Source organism: Aphidius gifuensis, linkage group LG2 (assembly GCF_014905175.1).
Source record: "Aphidius gifuensis isolate YNYX2018 linkage group LG2, ASM1490517v1, whole genome shotgun sequence".
Lineage (NCBI taxonomy): Eukaryota > Metazoa > Arthropoda > Insecta > Hymenoptera > Braconidae > Aphidius > Aphidius gifuensis.
Genome location: NC_057789.1, coordinates 6,498,679 through 6,517,146, shown reverse-complemented (window position 1 = coordinate 6,517,146; position 18,468 = coordinate 6,498,679). Strand labels below are relative to the sequence as shown.

The 18,468-nt window shown below is 25.8% G+C and overlaps 1 protein-coding gene across 1 annotated transcript; it reads left to right on the top strand.

Moving 5' to 3' along the window:
- The first annotated feature begins 14,456 nt into the window (after window positions 1-14,456).
- On the top strand, window positions 14,457-17,115 carry LOC122849426 (histidine-rich glycoprotein-like). Its single transcript, XM_044148124.1, has 9 exons — window positions 14,457-14,488; window positions 15,295-15,474; window positions 15,573-15,842; window positions 15,933-16,021; window positions 16,115-16,322; window positions 16,406-16,447; window positions 16,522-16,593; window positions 16,684-16,749; window positions 16,816-17,115. Exons 1-9 carry the CDS (start codon window positions 14,477-14,479, stop codon window positions 17,113-17,115), a joined length of 1,239 nt encoding a protein of 412 aa, XP_044004059.1. The 5' UTR covers window positions 14,457-14,476.
- The last annotated feature ends 1,353 nt before the right edge of the window (window positions 17,116-18,468 follow it).

Here is an 18,468-nt window from a genome sequence, read left to right as displayed (position 1 = left end):
CAACGATAAATAATAATTTTAAATAAATTGGCAAGTAAAAAAAAAAAAATTATAATCTAGTGTCTAATTAAAATATAAACACACAAATCTCAATCCTAATAAATTATTAAATAGTAATGAAAAAAAATTGATAAAACTTGATGAAACCTGTATTTCTCCAAGGTAATATTTAAAAAATTTAATTCGGTAATTAAAACGTGTGTTGGGTTGATTTGATATCGGGTATTTCAATGAGTCTTATATTATTTTTAAAATTTAAATTTTTGTTTATAAAAATATTTAAAAAACAAATATTCTTACAAATATATATAGAAAAATTATCTTAGAAAATTATTATATAAAAATAAAAATAAAATTCTAATTAACACAAAACAAGTAATACAATTTTGAAAAAAAAATTCAATATATCCAGTTAAAAAAAAATTTGTTGGGTATTCTTTAACAAAAAAAGAAGAAAAAAATGTTGGATGATTTTTATCAATTGACTAGCAAACGATTCATTTATATTTATAGACAAAATAAACATATAATGAAGTTTTAGTAAATTTATTTGATAATAATAATTGTCATGTATTTTAAAAAAGATTTTAATTGCTTATTATTATTTTAAAAAAATGGTTCTATTCACTATATTATTAATAAACGAAAAAAAAAAAAAATAAAAAAAAAAATATATCATGTATACAGAGGAAGTTTTTTTTTTTTTCAACTCAATCAAAGAAATAAATTAAGGAGAGTATACACTAAATTATAATGAAATTAATTGGAGGTGTATATGTAGCAGATATCTACACAGCATATTGACTACACTTCAATTATTCTAGGATCTTGGATGAGATCCAAGTGCAAGGCGTGTGAAACTGTTTGTGGTTTACCATTAATGGAAATATTCTACTAGTTTCTATCCTCTCTGGAATACCAAATTCTCGATTGAGATATCATTCCAGCGTTTGAAATAACATGATACTCAAAAAAAAAAAAAAAAATAAGATGAGACTCAAAGATACATCACAATTAATTATACATATATTATTGCAATTTATTTTAGAAATATTTAATTATCTAAATCAACAACTGTATTTTTTTTTTCAACTTTCAATTACTTTTAGATATTTTTTATTCAAATATTCATTTATTTAAATATTTATATCGACTTTTTAAATTGAAAAAATAATAGTAAAATAATTTACAAATGGTGAGTTATTTCTTGGTAAGAAAAAAAAAATTTCTCCAATAGATGTATGATTTATATAAAAATATTGAGAGTTAAAAAAGTCGTAAAGTATATAAATACGCATATTAATCTTGTAAATTAATCTACGTTAAACATAAATTAGGAAGGAGGTTTTTTGTCTGGTTTAATATTAACCACACCATTTTACTTTGTAAAAGGATTTCTCGACATTGGTAAACAAATAAATCAGTACTTTTATTCTTTCTTTTTTTTTTTTTTGTTTTTATACGTTTTTTGCTTTAACTACAATCTTGAAAAGCTTTTGTGCTTATTTTTTCTTTATGTATCTATACATTTTAACGACAATGGTTGGGAGGATTATTGTCATATATAATCAAAGATAGATAATAACTGTTTTGTTATTTTTTAATCAAATTTATTTTACCGTGTTACTATTTGAAAAAAAAAAAATAAAAAATAATAACCATATTCATCCATGTATATTTTATACAAAAAACAATTTTCGTATAAAATGTGAATGAGTGTATTGTAATAAAAATAAAAAATATACATGGATATTGATGTTTCGAAAAATTGTCGCAGCAGTGGGTGTTGTACATATACTGCAGTTATGAGAAGATAGTACTGACAAAAAAAAAAAATTTACAACGATGAAAAAGTGCACTTTTATATGTGAAAACATTGAAACCAATACACCTTCTTACCTCTTGAATTTTTATATACTTTGTATATGTTTTATAAGCAAGTATATTTTACAATCGAAAAAGGGCATCGAACAAGTAGAAAATTTTTTCAACAAGAAAATAATATAACCACCGCCACCACGATATAAGAAATAAAAATAAAAATCATAAATGTAGAAAACTCATGCAGTTACACCACATAGTACTTTAACACATTACTATAAAATTTTTTTTTTTACTTTTATTTTATTGTATACAGGTAATACGTTAAATTTTAAAATAAAAATATTTTTCAAGTTTTGTTTGTCAAGTTTATAGACAAATCAGAGCTTTCATTGGAAAAAAAATTAATCAAAAAGTCTTAGGGAAATTTAACATTTAAAATTTAAAAAGATATCAGCAAAAAATAGCAGTCATTTATCATTCAAGTAATACTTGCTTATGACAAGTGACGAAAAAAAAAAAAAAGAAACTTCGTTGAGTTCAAAAGAATGAGATGGAATGGAAATCAATACTCTTGAATAGATATCTACAAAGTCTTACAAGCGGCAAGTACCTGCTATAATTATATAGCTCATTGAACAAAGTATAAATATTTTATCATGCCCAATGAAAAATTAAAAATGAATCCTATATTTATCTTGGTTATTTTATTACCAATACAGTATTTTAGCCTCAAGATATATATATAAAAAGAATAAAAAAAAATACTTGAAAAGTTTTACTAAAAATATGGAATCAGTTTTATTTTCCTCAGGCACTTGAATCTTTCTTGCACTTTTCTTACATTTACTTTTTAAGTATACTTTATATATATAACCGTCAGCATACGTTTGGAAACACGAGACCGCACTTCAACCATTCGACAAAATTTTCATCATAATACTTGAAAAATTTTCCATTTCATAACATCTCGTATTTTTATACGTAGATGGAAGAGCCACAAGCCTCCAACAAAGTATTGAATTCATCACCAAAAAAAAGCAATGCTCTAGCGCTTAAAAAAAAAAAAACAACATACATACTTCGTTTTAGGCTGAAAAAAAAGCTTCTTTTGAAACTCTATAGAGCAAAGAATAATTTTTATATATAGGAAAATTTTTTTACTAGTGATTGATAAAAAAAGCAAAAATACTTTTTGAAAATTAATTTAAAAAAACGAAAATATTTTCTCGTTCAGTGTAATTTTATTTAAACAAAAAATTCTATCTGCAGACGTGTAAATTAAATTTTTTTTTTTGTTGAAAATATTTTTAATAAAATCTCCGTACAAAATCTTTCATCAAATCATCAAAATTTTTCGTAAAAGAAATCCAACAATAAACTTGAAATAAAAAAAAAAATTGTTTACTCAATTTTTTTAATATATATTTCATAAGAAATATGGAACTGATAAAAGTAAGAAAAAGCTGAGAAATAAAAAAAATAGGACTTTTTTATTTACAGGGTTTCTTGTTACTCAGACTGGCGCGCCCAGTGTGCTGTCGTAAACAGGGTCGACTAACAACAAACTTCGAAGATGGCATGCTGCTGTACTCAACTTTCTTGGATAATGTATAGAAATATTACACTTGCTACTTTCTAATAGCCGTGCTGTTGCATATCACGAAATTTTCATTTTTTATTTTTTTTTTCAAACATGTTTGTTTAAAAATGCAAAAAAATAATTTTTTTCCATACAGTTGGGCAATGTATTAATGTATTGAAAACACCAATAGCAAAAGAGCAATTTATTTGAGTGTGAAAATGGTCATGCTAGTCACCAAATTCCAGTAACACAATTTACAGATATATATTTATAGATATATACACATAGTCAAACAGACAGACCAACGGTCGAACGAGGTCCTTCATAGTAAATGACTTGACAAGCCATGTTCACATGCTTGTGCGCGTGTCGTGAACACATGGGTTGTAACACGCCTGTTTGCATTCAGAATACAGCTATTCACGGTTTATCTATGACTGCATTATACTATAAATATAAATGATTTCCTCGCATGACAACTTTTAAGGAATACATCATATGTAAATAAATATATAAAAATAAAAAAAAATAATAATAAATGAAACAATAAATGAAATTACAGCAATTCTTTTTCTATATACAATAAAATTTTTTCCAATTTTGCAAGTACACATAGACTGTACAGCATTGTACAGAGCATTTGATAAATTTTGTATGAAAATAATTGATATATAATTGTGGACATTGTAACTTTTCAAAAGACCAGCAAGGGCTTCTCTTTCTACAGAAATAAATTCAATTCAAAAAAAAAATCCTAATGAAAAATTCAAGTCAATATATAATTAGCTACAAACTATGAAATAATTCAATCAAAATAATAAACTGAATTCAATTTTTTTAAGCTTCAAGAAACCTTATATATAAGAAGATATAAAAATGTCAGATATATATTTTTTTTTTCTTTTAGTAGACAGGTCGCAACACTGAAATGGATTCTTGGAGGATAATACCTACGACTATACTATATATGAACAAAGCCTTAACGCCAGTTAATATATCTATTCACAGCTGGACAAAGGATATCCTCTGTATACATACACTAAAGCTATATAACTATCATGGGGTACATATTTGGTGATACACATGGGCGTGTCTATTTCATAATCATCAAACGATAATTGCAATAAGGAACTTGACAAGTGATTTATTATTAGGGTTAATCATCAATTATATATTTTATCTGAATAATCGATTTTAGTTTTGACAGAGCTTAGATATTCATTGAATATCTAATTTTTATATTGCTCATCAATAATTTAATAGTCATTAGAAGAACAATCAAACTTTTCAAGTATCATGATAACTTTTAACTGTTATTTTATGAATAAGATATTTAAATATTTATGTATATTAATATTTAAATTTAATTGTTTATATAATGAAAATATAATTTGACAATTTTGCTATATATCCAAACCACTGGAGAATTGAAAAAGTTATTAGTTCAAAATTGAAAAATAATCAAAAATATATTAAATTGATTTAATTTTAGACTTGAATTTGTGAAAAGTCAAGAATCTAGTGTGTATCATAAATTTTCGATAATCGGGATGAGTTTTGTCGGGAGGATTTTAAAAGACATTGTGGATACATTGGTGATTCTACGATGTAGCTTAGCCCTTGGCTATTTATTAGCTATTGTTCAAAAAGAGCCATGGTAGAAACGGAAGACAGAAACTGTCCTCCAATATCTGTAAGCCTGAATCTTCTTTCCTTGTTTTGTCTATCCCTTTTCTTTACATAATAGTCTCACTTACAAAACTGAATTATATGATGTTATCATTATATCTATTATATACATGTATATATCAATAATTTTAGGTACTGAAGTTTTGGTGCTTTCTACAACAAGCAAAAGTATGTGAAGGTATATATATAGAGAGACTTGGTACTGAAACACGATGCAACTGTGAAACCAGAAATGGTTACAAAGTACCAAGCAATTTGAGAACACCTTGGGCTGACCTTTTCTAGTATTATACTTACTAAACAAAATTTTGTTATGGATCAAACTAGAGACATTTAAAATATAATGATAATTTGAGAAAATAAAAAATAAAAAATCAAGTAATTCTTGATTATTAAATTTAAAATAAATTTGAGAAAAAAAAAAATGATGTGATTAGGTAATATAGTTAATGATTGTAAATTAGTTTCAATAAAGTCATTTGTGAATTCTCTGGTGTATAACTCAGGTATGAAACTGAGTTAGATGAGAAGGATTCACGTTTCACCACAACGACGACTAATTTCACCCGTTGCTTCTCGGATAACAAATAACTGGTGCACATGCTGACTTTACACTCCAGGGGGTGGAATTGTGCTGGAAGGAGTTAAAGCAGTGAGAGAAATGAGAAAAGCACAGAGGCATTATAAGCTACTTACGTTGTCTATTCCAGATACATTGGATTGTAGTGAACTAAGTGGTAAAGTATAAACTTCCAAGTATAAAATGACAATTCAACCAAGTCTGAATCCTTAATAAAACGAAAAAAAAAAAAAAAATAACTACTAGTTGTTGGATTGATTAAATTCAATGTCAAAATATTAATACGTCTGAATAAAGTTTATAAATACACAAAAAATTTGGAGCATCATGAAGAACATTAAAAATTTTATCAACTGTGCACCACCAACCTGAACTTGGATCAATAAATTCAAATGTATTTTAAAAAAAAAAACTTGACAATTGTTTTATTATTTATGAATATTTGCAAGATAATAATATTTTTTTTTTTTAATAATAATATAATTTTTCATGTCACAAATTTTTCACGTTATTGTTTTTAACAATTTATATTCTATTTTTTAAATAAATATGTTAATGGATACTGAGGGAATTTAAAAACGACATTTCAAAAAAATAAAAAGCATACATTCACGTATGTTTGGAAAAAAAAAATATAATAACACAACGAATGGGACGGCTGTTGAAGAGGTGATGATGATGATAACAACAAAAACAAGTTGAAGAAAAAAAAAATATAAAATATATGATCGATCGAAAATTTGTCAATATGTCAAATTACTTCAATATGACATATTTTTCAGTGTGAATTATTATTGTTACAATGATTATTTGTATAGAGTAAAATGCTGTTTGATCTGTGAAAAACAAATAACTAGGACATACAGACAAAAGAACTGGATATTTAAAGAACTTGGGGCATACATAAAAATGACAATATGACAAAGAAAATCAAGATAGAGTATTATTTATATTTTAATATCAAATATTTGTTACTGTGTATATGTGTATGTATTTGTTATTTTTGTATTATTGAAAATTCAAATTTGACAATTGATTTGAAAAATTTTGATGAAAATTGAAAAATAAATAAATAAATAATGCTTGACATATATCTACTAAAATTCATAGTCATAAAAAAATAATAATAAACATGTCTGTCAGCAAAATTATGAATAATTCAAATAGATAAAAAAAATCTTAGCTCGTTTGCATCAAAATTTATTGCTAAACCAGTCGTAAAAGATCAAGAAAATCAACGAGAGTGTATATTCCCATTTGGCAAATCTCTGACCGTTTTATTTTTCATTTTTTTTTTTTTTTTTTCAGCTACAAAAACTGAAGTTAGACATACACTTTTACATCAGCATGAAAAATAAAAATATAAAAAATATTCAGTGATGAGATAAGGCAATCCATATTTGCAAAGATTAAATATTTCTTCATATTGTTTTGTGGATTTTTAAATTCCCATGAAATACTGTTAAATTTATTATATAAAACTATAAATGTTCAAGCTAATTTATTCCCACTAGAATTGACAGATTCATGTTCTCGTTTATATTGAAAATGAAACTACAAAAAAAAAAAAAATAATGCAGAAAAAGAAAATAAATATTCCAAGAAAGTATAAATTTTTATGAAACGGAAAATGTTTTTCATCATTTTCACTACATGTATAAACATAAATCAACATGAACAATCACAAAAAATAATACAAAAATAAAATCTGCATTCGATAAATTCTAGTATTTCTAAAATGAAAAAATTTATAATAAATATAAACGAAGAATTTTTCGAAATAAATTGTAATTATCCAAGTGGTAATAAAGTAGTCATACACAAGAGTCTCGTTCGAGATAGAAAACAAATAAAAGAAAAAAAAAAATTAGAAAAATAAAAGTTTTATAATCGATTTTATGACTAAAAGTGTTTACATTTGAACTAAAAAACTTTCGTATCAATAAACACAAAATTTAACTGTTCATGTCAATTTACATTGAATAATCGATTAATTGTCAATTACGTAAAGATAAAACGTAAACATGTTGATACAATATAATAGCTGTACATAAGATCCTTGAAAATAAGGAGACAATATTTAAGGTATATTATATTATGAAAATATTACGCATGAGTCATGAAATTTTTAAGTAAACTGAAGTGCTGAAAGTGGTTATAAAATTATTACAGCAAGTGCAATTTTAAACATACATTATAAAAATTGCATGTATACATGGTAGCAAGCACATAGAATAAGATGTAAAGGGATAAAAATATCAAAGAACGAGCTGATATTATAATGTTACTTGAGTTTTATTATTCTTATCTAAAAGTGAAGCTTCAAAATGTAAAATCTTTTCACGTTTTCTTGTGGTAACTTCCTATTTCACTTCATGATCGTGGTTCATCTCTGCTACGTGTTACTATTTTTACTTTTATTAAAACAAGAAAATATTATAATAATAATAATACATTGAGAAAAATTGTAATTTTATATTCATCCAGTAGATTTTAGTATTGAGAATTTTCTATATGTATTTATTCTGAATGTTCTATACGTATAAATTTTAAAATTGGAAAAAAATAAATATGAGAACAATGGATTTTGTTGTTGAGATAATGATCGCTATTATTTCGACAAATTATTATTATATCATTTACATAGATGATACTTAAATTTAAATTTATATTCCCTTACGTAATTTTGTTGCAAGTATAATAGTTTTATGTCATTTTGGACGAATATTTTGCCTTTAATTATTATTCGTATTTTAAATATTAAAATATGTCAAATAAATATATAAATAAATTGTATTTTAAGTGTAATAAATAATAATAAATCATGTGTTTTGTATATATACATTAATTGGTCTGAACGAGACACGTTTGAGACAAAATGAAAAATAAAAAAGCAAATTGTATAAATTTAATAAATGGAACAAAAATGTGCAATATGACTTGCAGGGGGAGGCAGGGAGAATAACGTGATTTGTGCGTCTATCTCGTGTAGCATTATTATCATTCTCTATTCGTATTCTCGTTTTGTTTTCATTATTTCTATCTTTTTTATTTATTTTTCGTGAGCAAGTTTTTTTTTTTTTTTCCACCAGAAAACTTGAAGGCAACACTAACATATAGGGTATCGGCTTCATTTCACTTGTAACTTATTACATTACTCGATAATATTGTGGTCAAACGATATCGATATGTGTTCAAACAAGAAAAGAAATAATATATTTTTTTTATTTGATTTTTCTTCTAAAGTTTTTAGCTTTTTTTTTTATTTATTTTTTTAGTCTTTTTATCCTTTATTTTTTAAATGTTGACTTATAGCGTGGTAGCATTCAATCACAAAAAGTATATATAAGGCTTTTTATAGGATTATTTATATTTACCTCAATCGAACATGCGATGTTTCCTTAGTATTTCGATAAAATTTATACAACAGTATCTGTATGTGTGTGTATAGACTCACAAAAACAAACGGACTTCAAGTAAATATATATATAACATTTGTATGGCTCCTACCAATTTTGAATGTCGCTTTGAAACTGAGTGGAAATAAAATTTATATCTTATGAAGATAGTCTTTCTGAGTATAGTTTCTATCAAAGATCGCGTATATCTCACTCCATCTACTTTACATTTTCCCATACTGCTTGTAAGTGAATTTACGAATATAAAAAGTTTAAAAAGTTTTGTGTATATTTTTTTTTTTTTTCTATTTTTACCATTAAAAAATTCTCAAAATTTTTTCGATTTCCCATGTGTAAATCTACATATAAGATCTCATAATTTTTGTGCACTTTGGTCTACTTGACTTTGAAAAAATAAAAAAAATATTTCCTAAAAATATAGTTGCAATAAAGTAGTTTATAAAATTTATCTAAAAAGTTTATTGCATGATAATTGAACTGAATAATCAAATATTGTAAATTTAATGTTTTTTTTTTTTGTTTAATTATTTTAGTGTCATTTCTGTATCTCTTCATCGTTCATCAGTGGCTGCTGTGTGTTTGAAACCCTTGATTTACGAAGATACGATAAATACATGAATAATCAAACAAGCGTGGTTTCAATTTGCATTTACTATCTTGATATAGAATTGCACAAGGATTTAAATTGTGGAAAACCAAAAGTTTTTTTTAGGATAAACAAATCTAGTTTAATGACATTGCACACTTCTGTTCAGATTTATCATAATGAAAGCATTAAATTTCCTTAAAAATATTTGAGCCAAAATTAAAATCATATAACTGTATTTTTAAGATTTTATTCTTTTAAAAATTCTCCTGATAAAACTCAACTTTTTCAAGGTCAAAAAAAGTTATCCACAAGAAATAACGTTTTAATAAAATTAAAAAGGTCAAATATGAAAATAGATTATAATTTTTTTAAGTATTAAATAATGCTCGGACCACAATAAAAATTTTTTTTTACAATAGTTGAAACTTATCTTTATTTGCCTGATTTTTTAAAAATATATCTACCAACGCGTTTTTGTAGGAGAAATTTTTACAAGTGCACAAGTATATCGAGAATTCCTGCCAGCGTCTCGATCGATTATGCTATAAGGGTTTTGTCTACTCAATGAACCTTAATTATTACATTTTCCTGCATATACTTTTTTTCTTTAGATCAGATGCAAAATAAACATATACTGTTCAATTTTCATTGTTAAAAATTTCAATGGTATATCATAAAAATAAACTGTTCAGAGAAAAATAAAGATTGCTCTAAATATCTCTGATAAAATTCTCGATGCAAAGTATCGTGTATTCTCCTCAAAATGCAATAAAAACAATGTGATCATGAAAAATAATATAACAATAAAAAAAAGTAAAATAAAATACGAAAAAATATCAACAAGTTTTTTAGAACAAAAAGTACGTATACCACACAACAGCAAAAAAAAAAAAAAAAATTCAACAATAATATTTTATTATTTATAATTAAACAATGGAAAATTTTCATGTGTATGTCTAATCGAAAAAATATGTATTTGGCATTTGGACAAAAAAAAAAAAACAAATGGTGCAGTCAACCAGAACTTTTTTATAATCAGATTGAATTTCGTACGAGTCAGCTGAGCTTTTAACTAGCCAACTAAAATACTAAAATATTTCAGTCGAGTTAGATCAAAGTTGGACAAATTAATGGAATATCTATAAACTGCAATTGCAACACTTATCAGGCGTCCAAAAATAATGAAAAATGTTAAAAACTTTTATTTTAAAAAATGAAACTTTTTGACTTATTATGTATGAAAAAGTTTATATTCTCTGATCGACAGGATGTGGGAAAATTGAATGCCAAATCACAACCATATTGAAAAAAAAAAAAAAAAGAAAAAACCAATCAAAACATATTTTACTACCCAGACGATAAAAGTTTGAGGAAATTGAAGTGAAACAAAAAGTTTATTTCGAGTCATTTTTTTTATTTTGAATATTGCATTGACCATGCTAACATCATCAGATTTTTCAATAAAAAAAATACTATGGAGTATAGTGAAATTGATTTTTTTATTTGTCATATATGTTTTCAAGTCGTTAATAGGTTAGGAGTATAATTAACTGAGTACACTATATATGTATCAATCTATTTGAAAAAGTAAAGCAATAAAAATAAATCAGCCAATTGAACCAAAAATGTCAAGATGACTAACGTCACACCTATTTCGCAATTTTATGTAATTTCCCAGGTGCACTTTCAGCATCACTAAGAAAAAAAAAAAAATGAATTCAACAAAAATGAGAAAAAAAGAGAATATATAAAATTGTGGAAAAGTATAAAGAAGACTCTACAAAATGAAATACACTTTTCAAAAGCACAAAAGTATATACTAAAAAAAACTAACCAAAACCTGACCTCGTGTAACTCCAACACTTTGGGATTTAACGAGAAGGTATTTTTTTATTTTTCTTAGGAATAGCATTATTGGTTTTGAAAAGTCCTGACACGTTCGATTCATACGACCGAACTTTTACGTGACCATCATAATTTTGTCTCAGATGATTTTATGTTTCTTTAAAAAAATTATAAAGCCTATCGACTCACTATATTTTATTTTTAAAAGAAAATATATTTTTTTTTTTATCATTCAACATGTGTATCCATTCAAAAATGACACGAAAAATAAATAAGTATTTTATCGATTGAATAAAAATAATAATAGTAATATCGAATTCACCTGCATTTGACATAATTGAAAGATATTTTTTGTGAACCCAGTAGCACGTTAGTTTCTATGTTTGGTTGGACAAAAAAGTTCTTACTCACTCCAGTAATTCCTATACATTCCCCCGGTCACATTTGTTCAAGATATTGCGGTAGTCGTGAATTTTTTCTTCTTTTGTATTTTATTTTTTTCATTTTTTTCAACAACTATTTCATGACCTCAAGGCACTTTTACTAGCATCCCTTTTCTTTTATATTAGTTGTTGGAGAAAACAAACAAAATGAATTATCACAATATTTATACAACACGTCGAGTCGTCGAAATGCCCGTTGACTATATATATAGCAAATAAAACTTGAAGAAAAATATCTATATAAAAAAGCAAAAAAATTTACTTGTAAACTTTTTTTTTTTTCAACTCTCCATCATATTTGAGTATCAGTAAATAATCAAATATATTGAATGAATAATAAAGTTTTTATGGTGTACTGATTTTTTTATGATTTTTGTTTTGATGAAATTTTTTTTATAATACAAAATGTAATTTATTATGATCACGTTGTGGTCTTCGTTATATATTTATAGTTGAGATATAAAATTGGGATTTTCACAGTTAATGTCACATTGTAATTTATCAAATAGCACATCGCCAAACAAACGCATTTATATTTGTTTGTACACATAGTTAAAAAATGTAATTAATCTGCAAATTTGTTAATTTTTTAATTATGAAATAATTAAGATAAAGCTCTATATATACAAGCTAACAATTAACATTGAAAATAATAATAAAAATAAAAAATGTAAATTACATAGTATAATTATATGTTATTAACATGCTACAATCACAAACAACAAATATACTTTTGCATTATATATTCTTGAAAGCTTGAAAGCACTAAAATCAAGTACTGGAAGAGTCAAAGTGTATTATCTTGTATAACAAATTTTAGCGACAAGTTTAACCTCATAGCTGAAAGTTCACTAGTGCGAATGGTAGATATACTTTGTATAATGTATTAATTTTTTTTAGAAATTACGATTATAAGGACTAAAGAGAAACAAAGTTAACTATTCATGTATTTTCAACCGCAACAATTGAAGGAGACGAGCCAACATAAAATTCCATGACATCTTTTAAGTTTCATCAGGAAAACTGGGGCTCTATTGTAGCTTACATATATATAGTGTATATACATATAAACCACATAAGTTCGTTTAATTTAAATATTCATTATACTACCTCGCGTGAATAGAACAGCACAAAGTTGACTATTATTTATTCATTTATATAACCCGTTCACAACTCCAAGGTACAGTGTTTTGTATTTTTTTTTTTGTTTGTTTTTTTTTTTTTAAATACATAAAGCCAATCTTGTTCTCACAAGGGAAATTATTTTGCTGATCTCCAGATTTATGAAGTTATAAAATTTACATCATGAAAAAAAACAGGGATGAATTTTTTAAACAATTTAAAGTAAATATTTTTAATCATGCGCAAGACGAATCAAAATGGCATTTATAGTTTTTGGAAGAACGTTGTTGTTGTTGTATATACAACAATGAAATATATACAAGTATAAATTATTTGAATTTATCGTTGTTACAGTTAAAAAATGAGAAATTTGAAAAAAAAAGGTACGATAACTTAAACTTTTCGCAAAATAAAGCGGGGTCATAGTTTACGAGAAAAGTTGGTTCTATTCACTGACAGTTTATATACATTTGTTCTTGTATAGTATATCGTTATACCTTTGTCATTGCAAAGTATCACTGAAATATACCAGAATCAGCTTATCTTCATGCTTACTTTGAAGCGAAATTGTATATGTACTCTGTTATATAATATTGTCTCGATCACAATTCACAACTTGTAAAAAGTTTAATGAAATTATTAAGTAAATAATTTATTTTCACTTTTATTTGTAAAAAAAATTATATTCTTTATTGCATTGAGTATTGCACCTTTTATTTTCTTTTTCTTATGAACCAGAAAATTAGACAAACAATAATTAAAAATAAAAAATAATTGTATATTAATTTTTAACAACTATTGCAACAATAAAAAATTAATTTTTTTTTTCTTTCGAGACATGTGTTTAATGTTTGATAATTTCCTCTCAATATTATGACATACAAAAATTTTTAATTTATCATTTTTGTGTGTTAATTATATTTACAAATTATTGAGCAAATAAATTGCGTATATACGTATGTCCGGAAGTAAAAAAAAAAAAATAATAGAAAATAAATAAAATAAATAAAAACTTTCGCCGATGATTTAATTTCAAGATTGAGAGTTAAAAAATTGTTCACGAGCTACTGGATGCTGTATTTTAAAAATGTTCGCATCGTAAATTTTTATGACTAATAGAGTTTATGAAATTCCAAAAAAATCTACAATCCTTATGTTTTGCATTATTATACTGGCTTTGCAATTGACCAAGTTCCTGTTGGATTCTTACTTCACGGTTCACCGCGTATTACGACGACAATTAAAACATTTTGTAGAATCGTAAACGACTTTAGCGCTTAGTACCGAAGTCACTGATAAATCTTGGGGGGCTAGTATAAAAGGACAATGCACAATGATATTTTAAATTCAGTTATCTGTTGGTCGTTTCTGAAATACGATACAATGATGTCCACGGTAAAAAAAAAAAAAAAAAACAAAAAACAAACAAACAAAAAGCTTAAATATAATCATCACTTTTATATTAAAATAGTTTGCAATTTTTATTTAACTTTTTTTGTACTTAGTGTTAATTAAAAATATAAAATAGTATTGCTCGTATTATAAAAGATTTAAAAAATAATAACTAACTAGAAATATTAAATAAAAAAAAAAGTTTGAATATTCGTGTAAATATAATAGGAGAGAAACGATATCATTGATTAAAATTATTTTCTATAAAGTTATTGGATTTATAAACGTTAACAGTTGAATACACATATCAGACATGTTTCAAAGTTACCAATTTGTGTATTATGATAACAATTATTATCATATTATTTCACACATCGAATTACAAACCATGACTAAGGGAATAGAATTGCTGAGTCAATCCAACTAACCAAAACCATTTTCTGTTCAGACTTTCTGTTATTATCGGCAAGCCAATGCGAGTTATTTCATTGTGACAAGAAAAGCGAGAAATGAAGGGTTAAAAAAGGGGGGCGGGAGAAAGAGGGAGAGAGAGGTTGGTTAACGTGATAATAGGTGAATCCCCAGCGATTTAGTGGATATTATCTTGTTCTTCTGGTTGAACGTACAGAGATGAATTCATCGAGTCGATTTCTCTCGAGTTTTAAACCGAAAAAGCAAGCATTAATTCCTCCCACAAGATAATTTGGACACTGTTGCATACTTAGTTATACATTAAAATAATTTTCTTTTTTTTTTTTATTAATAATATCATTTTTCTTGATTGTTTTTTTTTTTCTTTTTTTTTCTAGACGTGGATCCTAATTCTCGTTGGATTTGCGGTTGGAACTGCTGATGCAGAATACCAAGATCCACGAACGAGAAATCATAATCAAAAAATTGCTTTACAATTTGACCAATCATCGGGAAATAATATTTTGAGAAGAGTACCAAGAGATATTAATACTGCTCGAATGATTATTGATAAAACTGTAAGTAGCAAACTGAAAAGTACCAAAGAAATAAAAAAAATAAAATAGAAAGTTACAATTTAAAGCATAAATTATCATTTTTTTTTTTTTTTTTGCAGGCTAATAAAACTCCAAAGCAGAAACCATTAGCAGAAGTGAATCTTCTTGCACAAGAGTTTTCTTCATTGAGACAAGTGAAAAAAAATAATATTCCTAATGATAAATTTCCAGCTGTTCCTGTTAAACTTGAAACAGTAGCAGCTGAAGCATCAGATCGTATTGATTTTCTTGAAGCGGGAAGATACAATGGACCTTATCAACGTGACGGTCATCATCATAGCTATCACGGTCATAAACATGGTCATCATCATGGACATGAGCATAAAGAAGTTTGTCAATCAAATGATAAAGAAAATTTACCAATATTGTTTATTTAACTGTTGTTTTTAATATTTTTTTTTTTTTTTTTTGTTTTCAAGGGTCATCATCATAAACATGGTCACGAACATAAGCATGAACATCATCAAGATCATAAGCATGCTCATCACGAAGAACACAAAATAAATTTGTAAAGTTATTGATCATAAACATGACCACAAGCATGATCATCATCACGGACATGAGCACAAAGAGGTAAGAATATATTTATAAATCGAAAAAGTATATTGAAATTAATTTTTATCCATAAAAACAAGGGGCATCATCACAAACATGGACACGAACATCATTCACATCATCAACATCATGAAGAGCATAAGCATCATGGCGAGCATCATCATCATCACAAACACAGTCATCACAATGAACATCACCACCATCATGAACATCATCATGTTAACGAACATCACCATCATCATTCACACAAAGAGGTTTGTTAAAATTACATATATTTTATAATAATTGGTCATCTATTATAAGCAAAATGAAAAATAAAATTTTAAATACTTTACAGGTTGAAAGTCATCATCATCATCACGGCCATAAACACAAAGAAGTTTGTTTTTTTTATTTTAAATATTTAAAAACTAGCTTTTATCACATTTATAAATTTTCTTATAATTTTTTTAGGATCATCATCACAAAGAAGGACACGAACACAAGCACGAGCACAAACACGAACACAAACAAGAACACAAAGAAGTAAGTGTCAATATTATTCAAGTCAAGTTTTAAATAGAGAGCATCTTATTTATTTTGAAAATATTATTTTTATTTTTTTTTAAACTCCAGGATCATCATCACAAGCATCATCATGGTCACCATCACAAGCATGGCCATGATCACAAACACAAAGAGGTATCATTATTAATTATCAATATTTTTGATCATTGAATATTTCAAATAATATTTATATTATTCAAGGAACATGAACACGGTCATCATCATGGTCACCATCATAAGCATCATGAAGATCACAAGCATGGCCATGAAGAGCATCACGGACACAAACATGACCATCATCATAAAGGATATGGCGAACACGAGGAACATGAAGAACATGATTTTAATGAAGGTGGATATAATTTTGATGCAACAGAAAATCGTGAGGCATTTAGTTTTCCTGGTAACCCAGTTGTTCAAGCCAACGATGAAATTGGTCTACTCGATATCCAAAAACATGGAGCCTCAGCACAAGAGAGATTACCAATTGTTGCTGTATAATTATTTTCAAAAGTCTAATGTAATTTACAGCTACTGATAAGCAGTTTTGATCACTCATATAATATTATAATGATAATGTAATTAAAGCTGTTATTATTATAAAATAAAATCTACAAAAATCATGTACACAAAAACTATTTTATTATTATTTGATTACTAAAAACAATATGGGATTTTCTGTAAAAAAATTAAAATATATCTATGACACTGTGCTTTTATGTGTAAAATAACATGGATTTTTTTTCAAATTTAAATGCATCAAGTACGTGACATTATGTTAATTTATATAAGTTAAATTTAAGTAAAAATAATCTCAATACTTAACCAAGGGTAAATTTAACCGAGCTCGATTCGACTCAGCTTAAGTACATAATTATAATGCGCTGTTGGTTAGTGATACAAGGCGCAAGTGGCTAATAAAATTATCCCGTTGAAACTCGGAAATGTCATTATTTTGAAATGCGCATGGTTATAGAGTAATTTATGAAAGTGAAAGTTTTATCCTTTTGTTAAAGTTTGTCTCAACACAAGCAAGATGAAGACATAACTTGATATTTAAATTTATATATATATTTTCTTCAAATATTATTTAGTATACACTCGGAAATGTTAATTATATTTATTTTAGCTACTTTTCTTCTGTAAATTACAATGCACTTTTCAGTAAGAATAATATAATTTTCATTTTGAACTTTTGAATTATCATAAAATTATAATTAATTATTTATCAAGATATAGTGAATCACCAGAGTTACAATTACACTTTCGTTATATTTTTTTTTCTTCAGTTAAATAAGAGCCAAAACAAAGCTTCATCAAAAAAAAAAAAATTTCATAAAAATAAATTAACAAAAATAACAATACTTGCTTGGACCAAATTTTATACGTTAATTTAGTCGATTTTAAAATACTTTTTGTCATAATTATCAATGCTGCAGTAGCAATGAAAATTAAAGTCAATGGCACAGAGCTATAGAGAGATAAAAAAAAAAAATGATAAAAGGTTTATCAGAATTCATTGGCTTGTTTAAGCAATGTTCAGTGGGTACTTATCCTATTTTTTTTTTTTTTTCTTTTTCATATTTCCTCTCTATCCAATTAAATTATACTTTTTCGAGGAATAAAAAAAATAAAATACCTATATAAGTGTGAAAACAACAAATAATCGCATAGAAAAATGTTTTCTCTCTATTCTCTCGGTAATTCTCGATTTTTTTTTTTTTTTCTATTTTTCTTGTCCCTTTTTTTTCTATTCCATTTTTTACTACGACTGAAAGATAGTAGAAAAATAAAAAGAAAAATTGATGTACTTTATCGTAAAATAAGTATATATATTGAGGATAGAAAAAAAGT

What these genes read in the sequence shown, in the direction of transcription:
- LOC122849426 (XM_044148124.1), top strand. An exon ending in ACGGCCATAAACACAAAGAA is followed by an intron (nt 16,448 to 16,521) that starts GTTTGTTTTTTT and finishes TAATTTTTTTAG; the next exon opens with GATCATCATCACAAAGAAGG. An exon ending in ATGATCACAAACACAAAGAG is followed by an intron (nt 16,750 to 16,815) that starts GTATCATTATTA and finishes ATATTATTCAAG; the next exon opens with GAACATGAACACGGTCATCA.